The sequence below is a fragment of the Pyrus communis genome, chromosome 6 (genome assembly GCF_041283825.1).
Source record: "Pyrus communis isolate YQ-2024b chromosome 6, ASM4128382v1, whole genome shotgun sequence".
NCBI classification, from domain to species: Eukaryota; Viridiplantae; Streptophyta; class Magnoliopsida; order Rosales; family Rosaceae; genus Pyrus; species Pyrus communis.
Window position 1 is genome coordinate 20,445,572 of NC_142570.1, and position 21,161 is coordinate 20,466,732.

The 21,161-nt window shown below is 38.0% G+C and overlaps 3 protein-coding genes across 5 annotated transcripts; all 3 read left to right on the forward strand.

The window, feature by feature from the left end:
* The first annotated feature begins 3,516 nt into the window (after positions 1-3,516).
* On the forward strand, positions 3,517-7,838 carry LOC137711451 (vesicle-associated protein 2-1). The gene is made up of 8 exons (XM_068450694.2): positions 3,517-4,081; positions 4,293-4,431; positions 5,408-5,478; positions 5,595-5,676; positions 5,966-6,081; positions 6,172-6,300; positions 6,875-6,949; positions 7,533-7,838. Exons 2-8 carry the CDS (start codon positions 4,371-4,373, stop codon positions 7,665-7,667), a joined length of 669 nt encoding a protein of 222 aa, XP_068306795.2. The 5' UTR covers positions 3,517-4,081; positions 4,293-4,370; the 3' UTR covers positions 7,668-7,838.
* A 1,765-nt stretch (positions 7,839-9,603) lies between these two features.
* Positions 9,604-15,603, forward strand: LOC137709945 (Protein kinase superfamily protein). Of its 3 annotated transcripts, none has more exons than XM_068448921.2 (15): positions 9,604-10,080; positions 10,165-10,214; positions 10,620-11,503; positions 11,605-11,671; positions 11,775-11,837; positions 12,411-12,474; positions 12,564-12,657; positions 12,732-12,815; positions 12,901-12,990; positions 13,118-13,166; positions 13,459-13,986; positions 14,076-14,137; positions 14,686-14,795; positions 14,898-14,985; positions 15,071-15,603. In XM_068448921.2, exons 3-15 carry the CDS (start codon positions 11,456-11,458, stop codon positions 15,305-15,307), a joined length of 1,584 nt encoding a protein of 527 aa, XP_068305022.2. In that variant the 5' UTR covers positions 9,604-10,080; positions 10,165-10,214; positions 10,620-11,455; the 3' UTR covers positions 15,308-15,603. The 3 variants fall into 3 exon arrangements, with proteins under 3 accessions (XP_068305022.2, XP_088552051.1, XP_088552052.1); XM_088695925.1 differs by having other exon boundaries at positions 14,079-14,137; XM_088695926.1 differs by having other exon boundaries at positions 13,118-13,145.
* A 2,331-nt stretch (positions 15,604-17,934) lies between these two features.
* LOC137710887 (bax inhibitor 1) lies at positions 17,935-20,327 on the forward strand. Its single transcript, XM_068450042.2, has 6 exons — positions 17,935-18,159; positions 18,935-19,078; positions 19,185-19,276; positions 19,434-19,620; positions 19,736-19,891; positions 20,064-20,327. Exons 1-6 carry the CDS (start codon positions 18,043-18,045, stop codon positions 20,112-20,114), a joined length of 747 nt encoding a protein of 248 aa, XP_068306143.2. The 5' UTR covers positions 17,935-18,042; the 3' UTR covers positions 20,115-20,327.
* The last annotated feature ends 834 nt before the right edge of the window (positions 20,328-21,161 follow it).

Below are 21,161 nucleotides of genomic sequence, written 5' to 3' on the forward strand. Positions count from 1 at the left end.
TTTGTCTATATGTTCACGTCGACGGGCCATAGGGAGTGGGGAACGGTTTTAGATTGTATCCAGCCTAAGTTGACTGCTGATATGAACTCTTCCCTCATCGCCCCCGTCTTTACGGAGGAGGTCAATGATGCACACTTTAAATAGGGGGATTAAAGGCCCCCGATCCTGATGGCTTCCAAGGCATTTTTTACCTGTCATTCTAGGGAAATATTGCGGAAGACGTCAATGGGTTAGTTGATCTTATGAAGGGCAATATCAATCATAACCGTATTAATTCCACACTTGTTATCTTCATCCCAAAAGTCCCAAATCTGAAGTCTATTTCCCAATTCTGCCCAATCAGCCTCTATAACTATTCGTACAAAATATTGTCGAAGGTCATAGCGAATCACCTTAGAATGTTGTTGCCGGAGCTGATTTTCCCTTCGCATAATGCCTTTGTTGTAGGAAGACATATTCAGGATAATATTGGCATTGCTCATGAGCTCTTCCATTTCCTCAAAACATGATGAACAAAAAGAAAATTCGAGCTCGAGGTCAAATTAGACATACACAAGGCTTATGACAGGGTAGAATGAGACTTCATACTGGTTGTCATGAAGAGGATGCGGTTTAAGCAAAGCTGACGCTGTCTTGTCTTCAAATGTATTCCGTCGGTTGACTTTGCCATTCTGTTAAATGGCCAACCTAGACAGAAGTTTGCTTCCTCTCGTGGCCTTTGTCAAGGCGAACCTTTATCCGATCGTTTCCTATTCGTAAGTGAGGTACTCTCCCTGCTTATCACACGGGCTTATGAAGAGAAATTGATTATGGGGGTTCAAATTAACTGTCATGGGCCTGTTATTTCCCACATCTTCTTTGCGGATGATACCCTATTCTTTTTAAATGCTAATATGGTGAATTGCAACAACCTAGTGAAGTTAATAAACGAGTATTGTGAGGCTTCTAGGCAGCAGGTGAACCTCCAGAAATCTAGTGTTTTCTTCGGTGCCAATGTCCCGGTGGCCTTATCCGAATAACTCGATTGCATTTTTCGGATGCCAATTGTTGATGACCCAAGGACTTATCTTGGTGTGCCAACCATGTGGGGAAGATCCAAAAGGAAGGGGCTGGCTTATGTAAAGGAGAGGATTTTGGGGAAAATTCAGGGATGGAAACATGCAACATTATCGCAGACGGGTAAAGAGGTTTTGATTAAGGATGTGATCCAGGTTATCTAGGCCTATCCGATGAACCTTTTCAAATTTCTTGCTACCATTTGCAAAGAAATGGACTCTTTGATCTCTAACCTTCTAGTGGGGGCATAACAAGGAAGAGAAACACATTCACTGGGTTTCTAAGGATACTATTGGGCTACTGAAGGCAATAGGGGACTTGGGTTCAGATGCTTCATGGATTTTAATGATGCTTTCTTGGTGAAACAATGTTGGTGTTTCATCCATGAACCCGATTCCCTGTGGGTGAAGGTTCTAAAGGCTTGGTACTTCCCATATTGTTCTTTTTTGGATGCCAAGCAAGGAGGCTGAGCATCCTGGGCGTGGTTAAGTTTACTTACGGGATGTGACTTTTTGCTAAGGGGGGACCCACTGGCAAGTCATGAATGGGAAAGAGATTTGGGTTTGGAGTGATAAGTGGTTGCCATCCCTCATGGTTGGACACCCAATCCCTACCGAGTCGGTGCAGGTTAGCCGCAACACCAAAATGCATTCATTAATTAATCATGATAGTGGCAACTGGGATATCGACTTCTTAAAACCGTTTATTTCGACGGTTGAGTATGAGGCAATCCTGGAAACTTATATTGGCGATCCCATACTTCGAGACAAGTTCGTGTGGCCTTTAGATAAAAATAGGCTCTACTCAGTTAAGTAGGGCTACCACTGCGCACTCATGGGTGATTTCAAGGACCAACCTTAGATCGTCGTCATCTATAACCATCCTAGATTCGCTATGGAATTTGGTGTGGAAACTTAAAACCATGCCAAAAATTAGATGCTTTATGTGGAAAATGGTGCATAATGCCCTGGCCACTATGGCGGCCCTCTATAGACGGAAATCTGCCTCCTCACCTCTATACCCCCTATGCAACTCTCAGGAGTAATTGATTAAGCACATTTTCCTCCTTTGCCTGTGGGTGGAAACTATTTGCTTTGGTGGAATCTTAAATTACAAGGTAAATCAGAATGAGATTACAACGTGGACGAATTGCCTTTTTGTAATTTTCAGGGCCAACGATAACTCAAAGGCCGATAAGGGAAGGATCCTGACTTGTGTTGCTTTCTCTTGTTGGTATATTTGGAAGGCTAGACGTTGTTTCCTCTTCCAACAAAAACAAATCATCCATTCCTAAGTGTTGGCAACTATATTTACAAGCGTCAGAGCTTTCATGGAGGCTTCGAGGGCTTCCACCAGGAGTGTGGTGCATCATAGACTTGGTAATCCTGTGCAGAAGCGTTGGACGAAGCCAGCCATCCATATGTAAAAATTAAGGTCGACGTAAGCTGGGTGGTCGCCACGAATGAGGGATTTGCTGGGGTAGTGGTGAGGGACTCTTCTAGCAGTTTCATTACTGCTCAGAGATTCCGTCTCAATGCTCCAAGCATCGCTGCTGTTGAGGCGATGGTCATTTTGCGTGGATGTGATTTAGGTTTATCCTTGGACCTAAACCATGTGGTTGTAGAATCTGTTCCTTGGATTCCATTTTGTGCCTGAGGGGAAAGATAACAAATGGCAGATGGGAGGCGTTTCCAACCTTAATGATGTGCAAGAAAGTCGGGGAATCCTTCCATGACTGTCGCTAGTCTTGGACTCCAAGATCAGCCAATATAGTGGCTGACCATTTGGTGTTGCGAAGTTGTGTGGAGATGTGTGACTTTACTTGGGTCGAAAGACCTCCATCTTAACTTGTTCATGTACTAAACAAAAATGAACTACCTTGCCCGCATTAACTTTGTTTTGGTTGTGCAAGGGGTGACACTTGTTGCTTTCTTTGTAGGGTTCTGGTTTCTTTTTCCCCTTGCACTTCCTAGTTTGTTTTTTGGTTGCTTGCCTCGCTGTGGGCTTTCGTTGTAATCTTTGGCATCTTTGCCCTGGTTATATAATTTCCAGTTCTCCAAAAAAAAAAAAAGGTTGATTGTAAGTGGTATGAACCGAGATCTGCTGTGCTCAATTAACTGTTGCTCAACCTGTGACAAGCATGTTACTTGACACCTGTTCCATATAACAGAAGCTTTAACAGTGTTAAGTTTACAGAAAAAACAAAACAAAATTAAAAAAGATAATGCTAACGAGATTAAATTTGTAGACAAAGTCTGTAAACTAAATGATTTGTCACCAATTAGAATGAGCACGTTTATCAACACTTAACTCATAACCCAATTATCAACTTTTATGTCATTTAGTTTACAAAATTTTGTGTATAAATTTAATTTCCTTAGCATTCCCCAATAACAAAAAACCATGAGAAACTTGAATTTATTACTCCGTTTAGTCTCCGGCTCCTTCGTTTACCCCTCCAATTCAAATTCAAATATAAAGGGAACGAAGCGGAAATCGGGATGCGGGGAGAAAGAGAAAAGAGGGGGACAGATATCTGTTGCGGTTGCAATTGCGGCCGGAGTGGCTGACGGTGGAGGCCAGGTTTTTCTGTAAACTTAACACTGTAAACTCCTGCCGTGTGAAGGACGGGTGTCAAAGTCTGAAAAACAACATGTTTGTCACAGGATAGGCATTGTATATTTGGGCACAGCAGATCTCAACTCTCAACTCTCAAAATTGCACCCCACACAAAAGCTTTCCCCTAAGCGGGCGTCATCACTCTCTTCCTGTTGACACGTGCCCTTCTCCATCTCTCTCTCTCTCCCCGCCTCGCCTGAAGCTCCGCCACTTCCATCGGACCCTCTCCTCCTCTCTCTTCCTCTTTCTCTCTCTAAAATCAAATTAGGAGGTGAGTTTTGGTTTTGGTGTTGAAGCTCGCTCGGACCGAACCCGATCTTGGTGGCTGAATCTCCGAAGCTGAGGTCGAATTTGCAGTTGGACCGAGCAATCCGTACCCTCTTCCTCTCCTTGCGTTCTGCCATATGTTAGTTCCCAATTCAATTTCTCTCTCTCTCTCTCTCTCTCTCTCTCTCTCTCTCTCTCTCTCTCTCTCACTAACACATACGCACATTGTCTCCCTCTCTCTTGCTTTCTCTCTCTATGTCAACCATGCACTCGCAGAGGCTTTAATTCTCTCTCATCTTTTTGTAACTGTTGTTCTGAGCTAGGGTTTGTTCTGGTAATTTGAATGGCAGGGTTTGAGATTGTTTGGTGAAATTTTGGAAGAAAAAGAAAGAAGCAAAATTGTTTTGCATTTTTGGCGGTGGACCATCATGAGTGCCGGTGGTGGTAAACAGTTGATTTCTGTTCTTCCTGATGAGCTCAAATTCCTATGTACTCTCTCTCTCTCTCTTCCCATCTCACTGCCTATATACGTACATGCATGCCGCTCTGGGTAATCAGAAGGGTTTATAGTTGAATTATTTGTGGGAAATTGATCATGATTATACTGAATTGATCATGGAAAGATGATTTTTTTTTTTTGGAGAATTTGAGGATAATTGAATTGCATGAACACAAAAGTACTGGAATTTCCTTGATGATGATTGTGTTTGTTTTTCTGGGTGAATTGAAGGGGAAAAAATCATTGTTGTTAGTTTTCTTTTCTTAATTAAGATTAAACAATAGATTGTTCGACTATATTTATAGCTCATCAAGGTTTATGATCTAGAGGCAAAGGTAATTAGGCTGCGATGATTTCTAAGATCTTAAAACGTTTGCGTTATGAAGTGACGGTAAATTTATGGTTGAACTGATTACTTAGATGATTTGATGCGTGACAAATGGAATTCAAACATGTGTTAAGGAAAAAATTCGAGGGGGATTTCTTTAGTTTATACAAATGATGTGTGCTTGACCTCTCATATCCGACACCAGTCCTTTTTGTTGATTGTTATTTTGCTTCTCTTGTTGGGTACCTCATGGCCTCTGGATTTGTATCCTTTTAGGTTTTTGAGCTGCACCTGTTAACCTTTGTCTTAACTGTTTCCCATGAATTTGCTTGCCCTAAGTTTCATACTTATGTTGTGCTCTATATATACACATAAATAAGACACACATATACCTAATTACCTATCTATGCGTGTGATAAGCGGTTCCAGCACTCCTCTGGTTATTGGAAGGGTTCAAATTGAAACAGTTCCGGCTAATAGGGTGAACCTCATAAATACATATTGGACTTGTACATAATTTTGATTATAGTTAGTGCCATGGCCAGGCAATTTCTTTTCAAATTCTGGCATAGAAAGTTTCTTCTTTTCTTGCTAATGTTGTTGGATAAAATGCTAATTAATTTGACTTTCTTGATCAGTTGAGCTGGAAAAGCAAAGCTTTTGTGATCTAAAAGTTGTCAATAACACAGAACACCATGTTGCTTTTAAGGTACCGATTTTGTTCATAAATGAATTTAATAATAACTCGATGTTTATTCAATATAGAAATCGCTAGTGCATTTTTTTTTTTTTTTTTTTTGTTGTTTTCATTACTCTTGTTTCTAGGTTAAAACTACTTCACCTAAGAAGTATTTTGTACGGCCCAACACTGGTGTTATACAGGCTTGGGATTCATGTGTTATCAGAGGTAATACTCTTCTCATCACGTTTTTACAGTTTTCATTTGCTTTATAATCTTATTTCTTCACCTCGCAAATCAGAAACCTCTGAGACTGCCCATCAAGTGATCTCCAGTATTGCTGAACCTCTCAGGCAATAATTTCAAATGGAAAGTTTACAATCTAAGATTGTATTATGGCCAGTCATAAGAATGTAACATATTGTTCATGTACTGTCTACAAGTGTTTATTATACTCACTTTAATATCTTTAAAAGCTTTTGTAATACTGGCGTCCAACTAACTGCTGGGTGTGCAGTCACCCTCCAAGCCCAACGGGAATATCCTCCAGATATGCAGTGCAAAGATAAATTTCTTCTACAGAGTACAACAGTGCCTCCAAATACTGATGTTGATGACCTTCCACAAGATACTGTAAGAATTTTAAGTTGGACAGCAGTCACTCTGTTTGACTAGCTTGATTTGTCATTTTAAATAACTACTTGTTCTTTAATGTTACTCTAGTTCACTAAGGAAAGTGGAAGGGTTTTAGAGGAGTGCAAGCTTAGAGTTGTGTATGTCGCTTCGGGTGCTCAAGGAAACTCAGAAGATGAAGCTACGAGGAGCTCCATGCGTAGTCTTGATGCTAATTCTGTGAGTCTTGTGGTGCTTTCCCTTCGGGTTTTCTCAAATGTGTTTGTGTTTTTGCACAATAATGAATCATGGATGTGTATCTTATTGTTCTGGGCTTAGGGAAGTTCATTAATCCACTGCTTCACAAACTTTAATCCAAAGATTGTGTTGCATGTTACATTTCATCACTTGCAATACAAAGTGTATTTAGAAAGAAAAAAAACATCAAGTATGACTTCTAGTGATTAAATGTGGTCGGTGAATGAAGTGAGTGGTTTAGCATGTTTTAATCACAATTTATTAGGATTTGTTCAAAGTTTATTCCACATATTAGATATCTGCAGAAAAATCGTATGTCTAAAAATTAATAATTAAAAAAAAATTACGAAATAATGTGAAGTTTGAACCATCTGACTTGTATTTGGAATTATATGAAAACTATGTGCTCCCATTTGTTTGGTTGACTTTCTTTCCGTGCTTACTGTGAACTTGTAGCAGCCCAGTATAAAATGTCTTGATAGGCTTATTGCAGCGATTCATAATATATTTGAATTCATTTCATATTCTAACTCTTTAAAATTTGTTTTATATGTAGAATCATGCTTTTCAGCGCCTGAAGGAAGAAAGAGATGCATCTGTTAGACAAACACAGCAACTTCAACAGGAACTGGTTAGTAGTTAATTCTTCTTCTGCTTTCTCTAATACACACATATACAGGAAGACTCGATTATTAACCTAAGTAGCTTATCCTTGATTGTTTGATCTTTTCCTATAGCTAGAGATCGACCACTAGAACTTGGTGCTTTAATCCCGAGTCCTGACCATGGAAAGATTTTAATATCAAATCTGATGGTACATGATTAGCTACGTGCTAGAGTCACGTGCAGCGTGCTTGCACACACACATATATAATACAACATTAAGACAGACTTGTCACAACTTATAAAAGCAGGAAGAACATAATTTTATGAGGTGACCTCAGGGATTCCGGAAAATTGAAGACGGGGAGCTATTTGTGGTCAAATAAAATTGGCAGTATTTATAATTTGCTTAATGCTCAGAACACTGCCGGAAGTTAATGACCTGGTATCTGTAATACGGGCGAGGTTGATAGGAGCTGATAGGAGCTGAAATAGGCAGTGGAAGTAATAATCATATAAACTATATGGAAATGTCCTTCAGAAGATGGTTTAGATAAATATGTCAAACGATTCAAACCCCGCTCTCACCACTGGCATTCTCTTTTGTCCAGGATATATTGAAGAGGCGAAGATTTCGGAAGGGTGACTCAGGCTTTTCCTTCACCTTCGCAATTTTTGTGGGACTTATTGGACTCATGGTTGGCTTCCTTTTGAACCTTTCATTGTCTTCACCAACTACAGAATGACTTCGACGTTTTTATTCAGGACATCAGGAAATATTTTCTTGACAAATTCGTTGTATAATTTATTTATGTTCCGTTTGCTGGAAAGTTTGCTTTACTTCCTTTTTTGTATATTGATGATTGTTGCAAATTTGCATCATGATTAGTTGATTTATTGAATATGTTTCTGTTTCACCATCGTGTTATATGCTCCGTAATCCGCATGCCACGTTTCTGACATTGTTCGGAAGGTCTCCCCAGAAAAACTTGCGTATCACATGTTCCATATCCCTTTACTACATGCAATGCCGTGTGCCCTGGAAGTTTCTCACTGCTTCCCGTCTTGGAAATTAGTTTGCAGCTTGTCAGTGTGGATTGCAGCAATGGTTTCTTAACTTTAACTCAATTGGAGCAATGATCTCTCAATTAAAAACCAATTACCATTAGTTCCTTAACTCATCAAAACGTGTAGCTATGATTTTTTAATTAAAAATTAATTACCATTAATCCCTCAACTTTAATCCAACTTTAATCCAACTAAAGAAATGGTCCTTCAATTTTAATCCAATTAGAGTAATGGTCCCTCAACTTTAACCCAATTGTAGCAATGGTTTTTCCAGCATAACTCATTTAGACAAAATTTTGACAAAGTTGACCAAAAGGACTATAGCCACACGTTTTGATGAGTTAAGGGACCTCAATTGTATAATGGTCATTCCAACATAACTTATTTTGACAAAATTATGACGAATTTGATAAAAAGAACCAGATCTACACATTTTGATGAGTTGAGGGATCAATAGTAATAGATTTTTAGTTGATGGACTATTGCTCCAATTCGATAAAAATAGAGGAACCATTGCTACAATTTACTTCAACTTAAAAACACCCTTTTGCAAGTTAATTGAACGCTGTTTTCTCAAATTTCTGATAGTTATCAGTCTAAGGTAATTTGAAGTTTGGGAGGTGATATTTCTGTAACCTTACCCGCTTCAAGTGGAATAGTTTTGCTTGCTCAAGATCTTCTGCAAATCTTCCCAATGTGTGATATTCGTATACTAACTTTCACCACGATTCTGCGTCATTGCACTCTATTGACATTAGCTCAACGGAAATGCTAAACACATATCATTTTCTCCTCACACATCACCCCTTATTGTTGCCCACTAAATTGAATACATCAAATGAAAAAAAGCAGCACGATTAAACAAAGATGTGTAAAAGTAACTTAATAGTATTAATTCAATGATGCACAAAATTTGTTCCATCCCGATAGTTGGACGCAAGAACAGGACTGCAAACAGATATTAATCCTAAACTACAGCAGTGAACATAAGCAACAAATTAAACCACAGTACACATTGTACACATTGCTGCCCTATGAAGAAGTGAAAAAAAAAAAAAAAAAAAAAAAACCACCACTAGGAGATGTTCGTGGGAATGGCATGATTAATTTAACTCTAAAAATTTAAAAAAAAAATATTTAAAATTTTTTAAAAAAACTTACAAAGTTCACACTTTAAAAATCTTACAGAGTTCAACACACTTGCTAATTAAACATTTAAAATTAGCCAAAAATTACAATGATAATGATATGTTAAGATAAGATGAAGAAAACCTTAAAAGAATAAAAAAAAAAAAATGTTTGTGAATTAGTAATCATCATTGCCTTTGCTCTTCTTCTTTCGAAATGGTGGACTTGCACAAAGGTAATTACATTTTAGAGTGAATAATGAGGCAAATCCATTGTCTTTGCTCTCCAATTGTCATTGGCCCATTGCTCTCCACCAACGGATGAAGATGCTCTTATGAGAGAGAGATAGAGTTATATAGCATCTGAATCTGGATCTGGGCCATTCAATCAGGTTTGGACTTAAGAGGCCCAAGTTACACTATTTTTTTAGCTTCTTAAAGAAAGAGAAAGAGGGGAAAATGGGCGGGAACTCTTCGGGTGCTAAATCTCAAATACTACACGTGCGAAAATTGGCGCCCATCCTTTCCCCTCAAATTCCAATCCCTCTCTCTGTCCGATCCAAATCTCATCAATCAACCATGGAAATGGCGACTCGCCCCACCGACTCAGCTCCCATCACGCCAACCATCTCCGAGTCCGAGAAGGCCTGGCACCTTTTCGCCCTCCTTTTACAACTCGGCTGCCCGACTCACCTCTCCGAGCTCGCCTCCCGATGCAAATTGTTCCCGGCATCGCCTCACCTGGTCCGATCCCTTTGCTCCATACCGCGCTCTCCCCTCTACTTATCGGACCAGCTCTATGTCACGCCGTCTCTGGCTTCATTGGCAACTTTCCTAGAGTTCTTTTCACGTCGCAGTGCCGGGGATGCAGTGAGAGTCTGCTTGGGGAAGCGGAAACTGGCCGTTTGGGATTTCGGATTCGGGCCTCCGGCAGAAAAGAGATTAATTCTGGATTTTGGAAATGGTAACTGTTACATTTAGTTGTAGTTTCTAGCTTTTTGTTTGCGATTTAGTGTATTTGGTTGGTAATGGTGGTGATGAACTGCAGTAAATGAAGAGTGTAGAGCGCGGAAGGCAGTTGGAAATACTCGTTCGAAGGTACGATTAAATTCGTAATTTCTGCTTTTTTTGTGTTTTTTTAATTTAAATTTTAATCTGGAAATGTTAAACTAACAAAAGAAAAAGAATCACTTTAATCAGGGAATTTGTAATCCTAAGAGAACACAAAAATATGTTTAATTTTTGCTTTCATTTTTTGTAACGGAAGACTTGGCGCAAAACCGAGCGCAGTGGGTTTCTAGTGTTCATAAGGCTTTGTCATTGTTGATGATAGAGAAATATGTGCTCATGCGTATGTGTGTGTATTTACATATGTATATATATTTTTGACATTTATCATCTTTTATATCTTGTTTGAATTTGAGGTTTTTCTATTTTGTTTGAAAGGCGAAATAAGACATATTGCTTTTCTGGGAAGCTTGTAATTCAGATCAATTTTTGCAGTCGCGTTCTCATATGGCTGACTACTACTTCTGCAAATACATAAATATGCTACAAAGTTGGATGACACTAACGGTGAACAAATCGATGTTAAGTTCTTCGTTATTTATCGATTACAGAACCAAACAATCAAGTTCAGGACTGAACAATGTTGATCATGTTGAGGAGCAAGAGGCGGGCATCAATATAATTGTTGAAACGAAGGTTAACAGGCCAGTAATGGATTGTGTAGTTGGTTTAGAACCGGTTCTTTCAATCATGGCATCCGATGATTTAGTCCTTCATGAAGGAGCTAACATACATGAGATGGATTGCAGTGGGTATTTTTTTCTGGAAGAAATGAAAGAGAACAATATATCTCCAGTCGCGGATGAGAATGTTAATGGTAGTTGTAAAGCTACAAATGTTGGAATCGTTGAAGTTGAAAGAATTGTTGGAGGTGTGGAGGAAGAGTTGTTAGTGGCTACTCGCAGCCCTAACGGAGAGAGAGAAAATTTCTCCCAGCCAAATACTGCTAGTTATGATATGTTGCCTAGACGTAAGTTAAAAAGATTGAGAAAGGCAGATTGTGAAGATATGATGCCTCTGAATAAAAGGCAAACAAGTAGACATGAGACCAAGATCATATGTTCAGCTACTGAATTTTCTGTTTAGCAAAAGAAATTGTTGAAGCCCTCCTCCAAGACGAAGGGAATTGACAAGGATAAAATGGCTCGGAGACTGCAATCACACAACTTAGAGCATGACCAGGCTGTTGCCACTCCCAAAGAGAACCAGCAGCGTGAAACAAATCAAAAGCCAATCAGCATAGTACAGAAATTAAACGGAATTGTGATGGCATGCATACTAATGAAAGAAATGGACGCCATAAATCTGTTTCTCTTAAGGTATGCTACGCTTCCGAAATATAATTCTTCTCTGTTTCAACGAGTGCACGTATGCTTTTCATTTATGATCTTGTGCTTAGTAAGTATCTGATACTTTGTAGGATCAACCCGAGAAAAAGGAATTTCCAATTTTTGAATCTTATGTTGTAGAAGAAGAAGAAGGTTCAGGTATATAAAGATCTGACTACGTTGGATTTTTCACACCTCTTTCACACCTCTTTCAACCTCTTTGTCGTTAATGATTTTCTTATTTTGTTTCCCAAACTGGTAGGAGGTTATGGCACTGTTTACAGGGCACGGTTAAAAAATGACGAGAAAAAGGTCGCCATTAAGTGTAAGTAATTTTTAATAATTAAGTCAACTTTCTTTTTCCTAGAAACTGCTAGCTTTTCACTTGGAGATATTAAATAAACACCAAGCGAAAGGAAAGGAATGGAAAGGAAAGCGTGTACCCAAATGTTATAGCCATCCAGTGACACCCCCAACTTTCAGTTATCTAATAAACTTAAACACTCAACTGTGCACTGTCATCATATGCTGCCTACGTGCCTTCTATAAATGTAAATACATTGCAACTTGGCTAATTAATAATGTGTGCTTGTTGATATATTTTGGATAATTTATGATGTAATTTAGGTGAAAGAATGGAATTAAGTTGGGTGTGAGCCCAGTTGAAAAGAAAAAGTGGAGTTGCAATCGGAGGTGGTTTGCATTCTGCATATCGTGTACTCCAACCCGTTTAAGGCATGAAAGGGTTTATAGCTGCCCCCCAAACCCCCTTATAGTTAAACTTAAAGTGGCCTACTGGAAGGGGTTTCAGGTCCAATGGGAGGGTGTTACTCAAACCCACTTTTAGTTGAACCCAAAAAGAAGTTCCTAATCTCATATTTCTTTAATTGCTCTGCAGGCCCGCATGCTAATGCTCATAAGCATCATGTTAACAATGAGTTAAGGATGCTGGAAAGGTTTGGGTAAGTGTTTTAAACTTCAAGTACAAAATTTAGATCTTTGGCGGCATGCAGTGGTGAGATTTTACCTCCCAGTGAATTTTGTAATGTAGGGGCAAAAACTTTGTGATAAAATATGAAGGCCATATCAAGAATGAAAGTTCCAGTTGCTTTGTACTGCAGCACGTTGAGCATGATAGGCCTGAGGTGATTATTGGATATTTTCTTATTTCTTCTCCTCTTCTTTTGAAGCTTTTGTTTGACATTGATTTTACTTTTAGGTTTTAAAGCAAGAGATAGGTCTTTCTCATCTACATTGGTACGGCTATTGCTTGTTTAAGGCATTGGCAACCCTTCATAGACAGGTAACTACTGTTGTTATGCATATTCTAGGAGGATTCAAGAGCTTTTTGTAAAAGTTTCTAAAATATTTTATTATTGCATTCACAGGGAGTAGTACATAGAGATGTTAAACCTGGAAACTTCCTTTTCTCTCGAAAGGCCAACAAGGGTTACCTCATAGATTTCAATCTTGCAACGGTTGGTCATACTTGTCCCCACTTTTTACTTTATTTTTAGTTTGTTTCTTATTTTTCTGTTGCAACCATCTTGAAATTGGCTGATCTATTAGTGTTTTTACTCAATTTTATTTTTCCTTATCTGACAGGATTTGCATTTGAAGCCTGGAACAACTCGTAAGTTTTCGTCTCTTCCATGTAATAGATTTTATTGTTGGCATGGTTTTAGTTATTGAGCCTCAATGTTTTTGTGTTACTGATTATATAGATAATCAGGTGTTAAACAAGTACTAAATGATGGTTACGAGCACCTAGATACCGTTTTGCTTTCAGTTTAATTCAATCTCCAGACTCATTTTTGCAGATCAATGTATGTGGATAATTAGGAATAAAACAATAGCATTTTGCATATGCATGCTAAATGTTTTTTTGTTGAGTTTCTGGTAGAAAGAATGTAAAATTAATGAAGCTAATTTTTGCATTTTCACAGGCAAATTAAAATCCGGAGATGATGTAAATTGCTATGATGAGAAAATTACAAATGCGATATCTGTACCTAGAACCCCACTTCAGAAGTTGTCAACTGCTAAGTCTTCGATAATAGCCAATGGGGAGACCAAAAAAGGTCTCAAATCGACTTTTGATCTTAAGGACTTGAAAAAAAAGGCTTTCAGCCAAATGAAGCCCTACAATTCTTCGGGTAGCTGTTGCGTAATCAAAAGTCAGGGTGCAGATGGCTCAGGTATAACGTCAGTAAAGGATGTGAGTAATATCAGGACGACTTCAGTAGAAAGGCTGATGGAACCTTTGCCATCCCAGGGAAGGAAAGAGCTCATCAACATAGTACAGGAAGCAATGCAGAATCGAAACCATATATCATCAGGTGTTTCGGCTCCTATGAGAAAGAGGATTCCTGCCCCTCCTAGAAATGTGGATGACAAGCTTTTCTGTATCACTCCGATGCCTCTGCACTCAACTGGCAATGGTGTTGGTGGTGCAGCCTTGATCAGAAGCAGAGGTTTGTTTCTTTCATCGATTTGGAGTCTTGGACAATCTGGTTGGACTAGCAAATTTCTTTATTTCTGTTTGTCATATTTTTTGTCTTAGGAGGTGGAAAGCAGAAAAAAGAAGGTCCTTGTGCTGGAACTAAAGGATACCGAGCTCCGGAGGTGAGGATTCATGTACTTAATATATTTACCTTGGTTTATCTGCGTAGCCTCAGTTTAATCCTGCCATTACACTAATATTGTTGTAAGTTCATACATTGTCGGAACCTCACTGATTACTCGTAATAAGGAACTTAGCCAAGCAATAACCAACATATTCCTTGTGACGCTTTGTAACTCAAGTTGTTAAAAACATTTACCCCTTCACCCGATGTCGCGTGTTTGACTCTCCACTCCATTATGTCATTTGTATACAAAAAGGAAAGGGCATACTTGTGAGTAGGTCAACCGTGAACGGGGAGAGTTTGAAGATTAAGGATAGATGCAATATGTTCTTTCAAAGTATCATCTTCTTTTTAAATTTACATGTAACCTGAAACTTTCTAGATTTAGATTTCGGGTAGTTGATTTTGTCGGAAGATACATTCTGTAGTAGCATATGGAGTACTTGAGTTGCACATGGAGTTGAATCCGTTTATTTGGATAGTTTTATTTCTCTATTTGCCTGAAAGATGTTTGATTAATCAAATAACTGTGTGGTTTATATGCAGGTTCTCCTGAGATCCCCACATCAAGGCCCCAAGCTTGATATCTGGTCTGCCGGTGTCACTCTACTCTACTTCATGATTGGCAGAACGCCCTTTGGTGGCGATCCCGAACAGTAAATACCCTTGCTTCGATCCAAACGCTTTATGCGTAATCTCAATTCTCTTTATTTCGTATAAAACATTTTGCTAACCATTGCCGTGGGTATTATGATCAGGAACATAAAGGACATAGCAAAGTTGAGAGGCAGTGAAGATTTATGGGAAGTTGCCAAGCTACACGACCGCGAATTATCATTTCCAGTGGTATTAATCATTCATAACTTCCATGTAGTAAATAATATTTCAATCTGCATAGTCGTTGAAACTGCAAAGTAATATTTTGTCACAGGACCTCTATAGTACAGAGTCTTTGCCATCTCTCAAATTGCAGGATTGGTGTAGAAGGAGCACAAAGAGGCCGGATTTCTTCAACGAAATCCCTAGACCGCTTTTTGATCTCGTGGATAAGTGCTTGACAGTGAACCCGAGGGTTAGGATAAGCGCCGAGGAAGCACTTCGACATGAGTTTTTTGCTCCATGTCATGAAGAGCTCAGAAAGCTGAGGCTTCAGAGGCAGGTGCTGTAACTTGGAACGCAAGAAATGGCACCTGTTTTAGATGCGCAAAACATCATCAGGACTAATCGGCTGGCATTACAGTCTTGGTAATTTGCATCCATGAAAAATGTTGTATAGTTACAGGCCTTGCTACACTATACGGTGGGGGAGTAAGCTTAGTTTGAACTCGTTGTCAACGAGTTTCAAACTTGAGATCTCTCACTAACTAGTGAAAAAGAATACTACTAGACTGTAGAACTAAATGGCGTAAAATATGTAATTAATTGGATTATATACTGCAATAGAAATTGAAAATCATTTGCACACGTGCTTGTTCCCCTTGCGGGATTTCTCCCTATATTGCTTGTTTGATAATTATTTCGTTTTTAACTTTTAAACTCTATTTTTCATGCACACAATTTGAGAATTAGATATATATATATATTTTTTTATCAAATGATAAATTTTATACAATCAAGTCTAATTGATAAGTTCACATCCTTAACAAGAATATTAAAAGATATATATATTATTATTATTTTTAACTTTTAGTTTCCTTAATTTCTTCCTTCTTTGTCATCCTTTCTCTCACAATATCACATTTTTCTTTTTCCGCTCTTCTTCTCTTATATATATTTTTAAGGGAGTTTTAATAAAATATTTTTGATAATGTTCATTTTTAACGAAAAATTACTTTTTTACCTTTTTTTATATACTATTCACTATATCTTTATTTGTCATTTTTTATTAAAATAAAAAAAATTTTGAATTTTTTGTTAATTTTCCTTATTTTTAATCTTTTCAGATTACCTTGGTAAATAAGACATTTGCATTTGACTCAATGTTCGGTTTAAACCGTCCACCTCTTAATGGGGACTGGTGTTCTTCTAATTACTAATTACATATCGTTTTCCTTAACCAAATTTCGTTGAATTTTTTTTATGACGCAAAATTTAGTTGAATTTGTTTTGTTGGTCAAGAACTAAATTGGTGACGAAATCGGACAAACGGGAACGCGCCACGTCATGTTGCTGATGTGGCAAGATTCGATTGGCAGGAAGGACACCTGTCCCTTTCACGGATGCATTGCTTTCGTGGCTATTCCTTGTTTGATATTTTGCTTAGTGAGAAAGCGATGTCACGTTTGCCAACAAATTGAATTAGACTTGACGGTCGTCATGGAGTTGGGTCAAAACACCAATCCACGCGGAAGACTCCAGTATCCACTGGAACTGTCTTTCCTATTTCCCTATATGCCCTTCGATAACGCATATAATTGCTAAAATGACATTCCTCTTCTTTTATTATTTTTCCTTCCCAATAGTTTAAAATTTATGGGTCAAATATCATCATTTTTATTTTGTTTTTCATAAGTCCCGATGAGAGTACAGGAACTTTGTAATCCAAAGATTAAACAATTCAATGCAATTGTTTCACATAATTCTTACAAAGAGGCTTGACTCCTTATGATTGAGGAGTTCCTCAAAATAGTTTGTGTGAGATTTACTGAATTTTATGCTTATAATTAACACGGTTTATATTATAAACTATTATGTAAAAATTATCTCTGTAAAAAAAATTAATTAAAAATAAGGTTTTCTAATCAATTAAGTTTTGCAAATAGATAGACGGTTTTTAATTCTTTTTAGTGAATCCTTTCATTCATTTTGTTTTTATACAATTCAATGACTAAACGATCTCCTTAGTTTATAATTTTTATACATAAATAATTTTTACAAAGTTCAAATTCACCCCACCCCCTTCCCTAACTAGCACTCCAAGTTCATACCCAATTCAGCTCCTCCCTCAACCCACATGACCCACAGTTGCAGACTTATTTTATTTTATTTTTTTAAATGATATTATCTACACTAATGGATGGATTTAGCCTCACAATAAACTAACAATAATATGGTTCAAATTCACCTTTGGCGAGAATCGAACCTTAGACCTCTCACTTACAAGTGAATATGAATATCACTAGACCGTAGTGTTAAATGACAGATAATTTTAGTCATGAATAAAAATTCATAAGGTAATTGATTGAAACTAAAGTTTGGGGAGTAGATTTATAATTTTAGGGGAATCCGACAAACAAGCCTTAAATTTTTGCTCTATTTTTTTTTTATTATAAACAATATTACTACTGCAAGCTACAAGAATTCAACCCGAACGCTATTTCTTCTATTAAGTTCCAACAAATTGGACCCAACATTAATTCTTATTTTTTAATCCAACATTAATTCTCCAACAAAAAGAAATAATCCAACATTAATTAACTTCATTTCGCAACTTCCATCTTTCATCGGCCAAACCAAAAATAAACACATGAATATTTTGTAATTTTTTTAGAGAATTGTTATTATTATTCTAAAAATCTCATTCTAAACTTTAAATTTTCTATATTAAGAAAGAAAAATACACTTATGAGGAGTGTAGAATGTGATTTTTGAACTGCCAATAACACTTTTCTTTTTTTATTTAAAATATTTAAGAAATAACATTATTTCAACTTACAAGAGTCGCCATTTTTTTGGATCCAACGACTACGAGGCAAAAATTTATGGATCTCATCTCATTGCCCACTACAAGGGTAGAACGGTAAATGAACGCTGCAACAACTAGAAGTTTCCAGGAAACCAAGTCACCCGAGGGAGGGCCCTATAAATTCCACATCCCCGTCCCGCACCTGCTTTCAATTTCCCACTTTTTCTCTGCAAATTTTCTCGCTTGCTCGTTCTTCCTTTCTTGCCTACCAAGCAACTATGGACGCCTTCACGTCTTTCTTCGATTCTCAAACGCCTTCGCGAAACCGCTGGGCCTCCGAGTCTCTCAAGAATTTCCGTCAGATCTCTCCCGTCGTTCAGAATCATCTCAAACTGGTACGAATTCCTCTTTCTCCGAAGGGAATTTCAGTTTCTTTGGACTCTGTTTGGTTGCCGATAAAATTTCGTTGTGTTCTTCTCTGTTTTCTAGGTTTTATTCTCTGTTTGTGTATTAGACTGAGCAATTTAGGCGTGGTAGTACGAATTCCTCTTTCTCGGAAGTGAATTTTAGTTCCGTTTATTTCTGTTTGGTTGTCGAGAAAATAATTGAGCAAGAAGAGAAAGTTTCATTCTATTTTGCTCTGTTTTCTTAGTTTGATTCTCTATTTGTGTACTAGACTGAACAATTTAGGCGTGGAGCGAGAACTGCTAGGGTTTTGATTCCCCTTCAATTTCTCTTGATAATTACAATTATGTGCTGCAAAAATCGTGCTGGATGTATTGATTTTGATATCTAGGGTTTCGTTTGGTTACCTAGAATCAGAAAAAGAGATTCATAGCTTCTGCGGGTGTTATTTGTTATTGTATGTTATTTGTGTGTAAACATTGTATGGTATTTGTCATTTGTCATTTGTTATTTGTGGTGGAAACGAGAAACCAGAAAGAGCAGGGCTCTCCCGTGTTCTTCTTTCTCTGTCAAGTTGCTTTTCTTGGATGTTATGATATCGCTGATTACTCGAATGACAATGGAATGTGTGAATTTTCCCATTTTACTGGTTTTGACTTTCTTTGATTGGATGGTTTTGGCTGGGGAACTTGGTTTGCCGGATTTTGTGGTTGCGTGCAAACCAAACCAACTTTGATTTACTGATTGGTAGCCTAAATCTTGCAGGTCTACCTCACTTTGTGCTGCACCCTGATTGCATCAGCTGCAGGAGCCTACCTGCATATCCTGTGGAATATCGGAGGCATGATCACCTTTCTTTCTTGCACTGGATGCATGGTGTGGTTACTCTGCACACCAACCTATCAAGAGGTAGGATTTGTTAAATAAACTCTCTTCATCTTCCTGCAGTTATGTATTTGTGTTATCACAATTTTTTTATTTGTTTTCGTGTATTGTGTTTTTTTTCTTTGAGCAGAAGAAGAGGGTTTCTCTACTGATGGCCGCTGGTCTCTTTATGGGGGCTACTATTGGGCCTTTAATTGAACTGGCCATTGAGATTAACCCGAGGTACATATGTGTTAGCAGTTGTCTTCTTTATTTGATTGAATGTTCGAGCTGAGTAGCATGAAATGAAACGACACTTCTATCTCTTAAGAAAGAAGTGACCGTATGTAGTCATTTCTAAACAAAAGTCGTGATTTTTTGTTGTTTTCTTTTGAGCCAGTGTCTTGATGAGTGCATTTGGAGGAACTGCTCTGGCCTTTGGCTGTTTCTCAGCAGCAGCCATGTTGGCAAGGCGCCGGGAATACCTTTACCTGGGGGGTTTGCTTTCTTCTGGCCTTTCTATACTAATCTGGTTACAGTTTGCTTCTTCTGTCTTTGGGGGTTCTGCAGCTCTTTTCAAGTTTGAGGTAAGGAATTATCAATTAGTCATGTGAATGATGGGCAATGCTACATTTTGCGTATAAAAGCTAAAACAGGGTGATATATGCAGTTATCTAATCGCTCTCTGAAATTGTGTTGCAGCTGTATTTCGGGCTTTTGATTTTCGTGGGCTACATGGTAGTTGACACCCAGGAAATGATTGAGAAGGCGCACCATGGTGACCTTGACTATGTGAAGCATGCCCTGACGCTTTTCACTGACTTTGTTGCTGTGTTCGTCCGTATACTGGCTATCATGGTAAGTTCTCGTTAATGCTTTAAGAGCAAAATCCTCCTCTCGGTCTTGTTTTCTATCATATTCATGACTGTTGGTGGTTAGACCATCTCCTCTTCTATTTTATATTGTGAGATGTTGTCTGTTAGGGTAAATAGACCTGTTAACTAAAACGGCTATCGTTTCTTTACCGCAGTTGAAGAACTCGGCCGAGAAGAATGAGAAGAAGAAGAAAAGAAAGGATTGATGCTCCTCCTGTAACCCTGGTGATGCAAAGCAAATGCAAAATGAGATCATCACTTGTCTATGTAGAGTTTTCCATGTGACCTCAAAAACAAAATGTGTAGTTGATATATTCCCTACTCTTTGATGGGTGGTAGACTGATAGTGGTTGTCTAGTGTTGCTGCCGTTAAACTTCTACGTACTGTTTTGAATGACATCGTTTTAATTCGTGACCAAGTTTATTGTTGTGCTGTGTTAATAAACTGGCTAGCTCCTCCATCTGCACTACTTGTTTGGTGGTATAGCAGGTTTCCAACTTCCGAGTCCTTATGGAACGATTTTCGCCACGTCCAGCAATTGAGCGTGGGCGTAGCGAAAATCCAGATTTCGCAACACTCAAATTTTACGATGAAGATGGTGAGAAGTAGTGATTTATATTATGAAATTTTACGACGCCCTGTAGTCTTGGGAGATTTCGCAAATTTGTTGACACTAGTTATGGTATAGCATGTAACACTACCTAACTTTTAATTGAGTCGATTAGTATTATAATTATTATTGGCACTTCAAAATTTTTATTTTACACTCGTATAAGTGTTTTTTTTTGGCCAAATAGAGAAAATTTGGGAGTATTTTAAAGCGTTAATAACAATTTCTTTAGTATTACAATTTAACGATTGTTTTTTATTTGCAAGTCAGGAGGTTTGAATTTCGTGAATGACGAGTTTCAAAGTATACAATTAAAAAACATAATCTTAACAGGTCATTAATAGGTATCGTAGGCTAAGATGGACTCGTTAATGGGTCCACTTGTTTGAAACATGATCTGCCGGGACTCATCTCGGACACTCTATTCGTGTTTTGTCGGGTAATTGATTTTGAAACATGATCTGACGCGGCCCGGGACTAAATCTATTGTAGGGATTTTGTTGTTCCGCCTTTAAAGTAGTAAAGATACCCTTAAAAATCTACCATCTGCAATGCAGATACGTTTTTTTTCTAGGGAATTAACGACAACCTCCCGGTAATGTTTACTTTAATGAAAAATCACATTTTTATACTAAAAAGTCG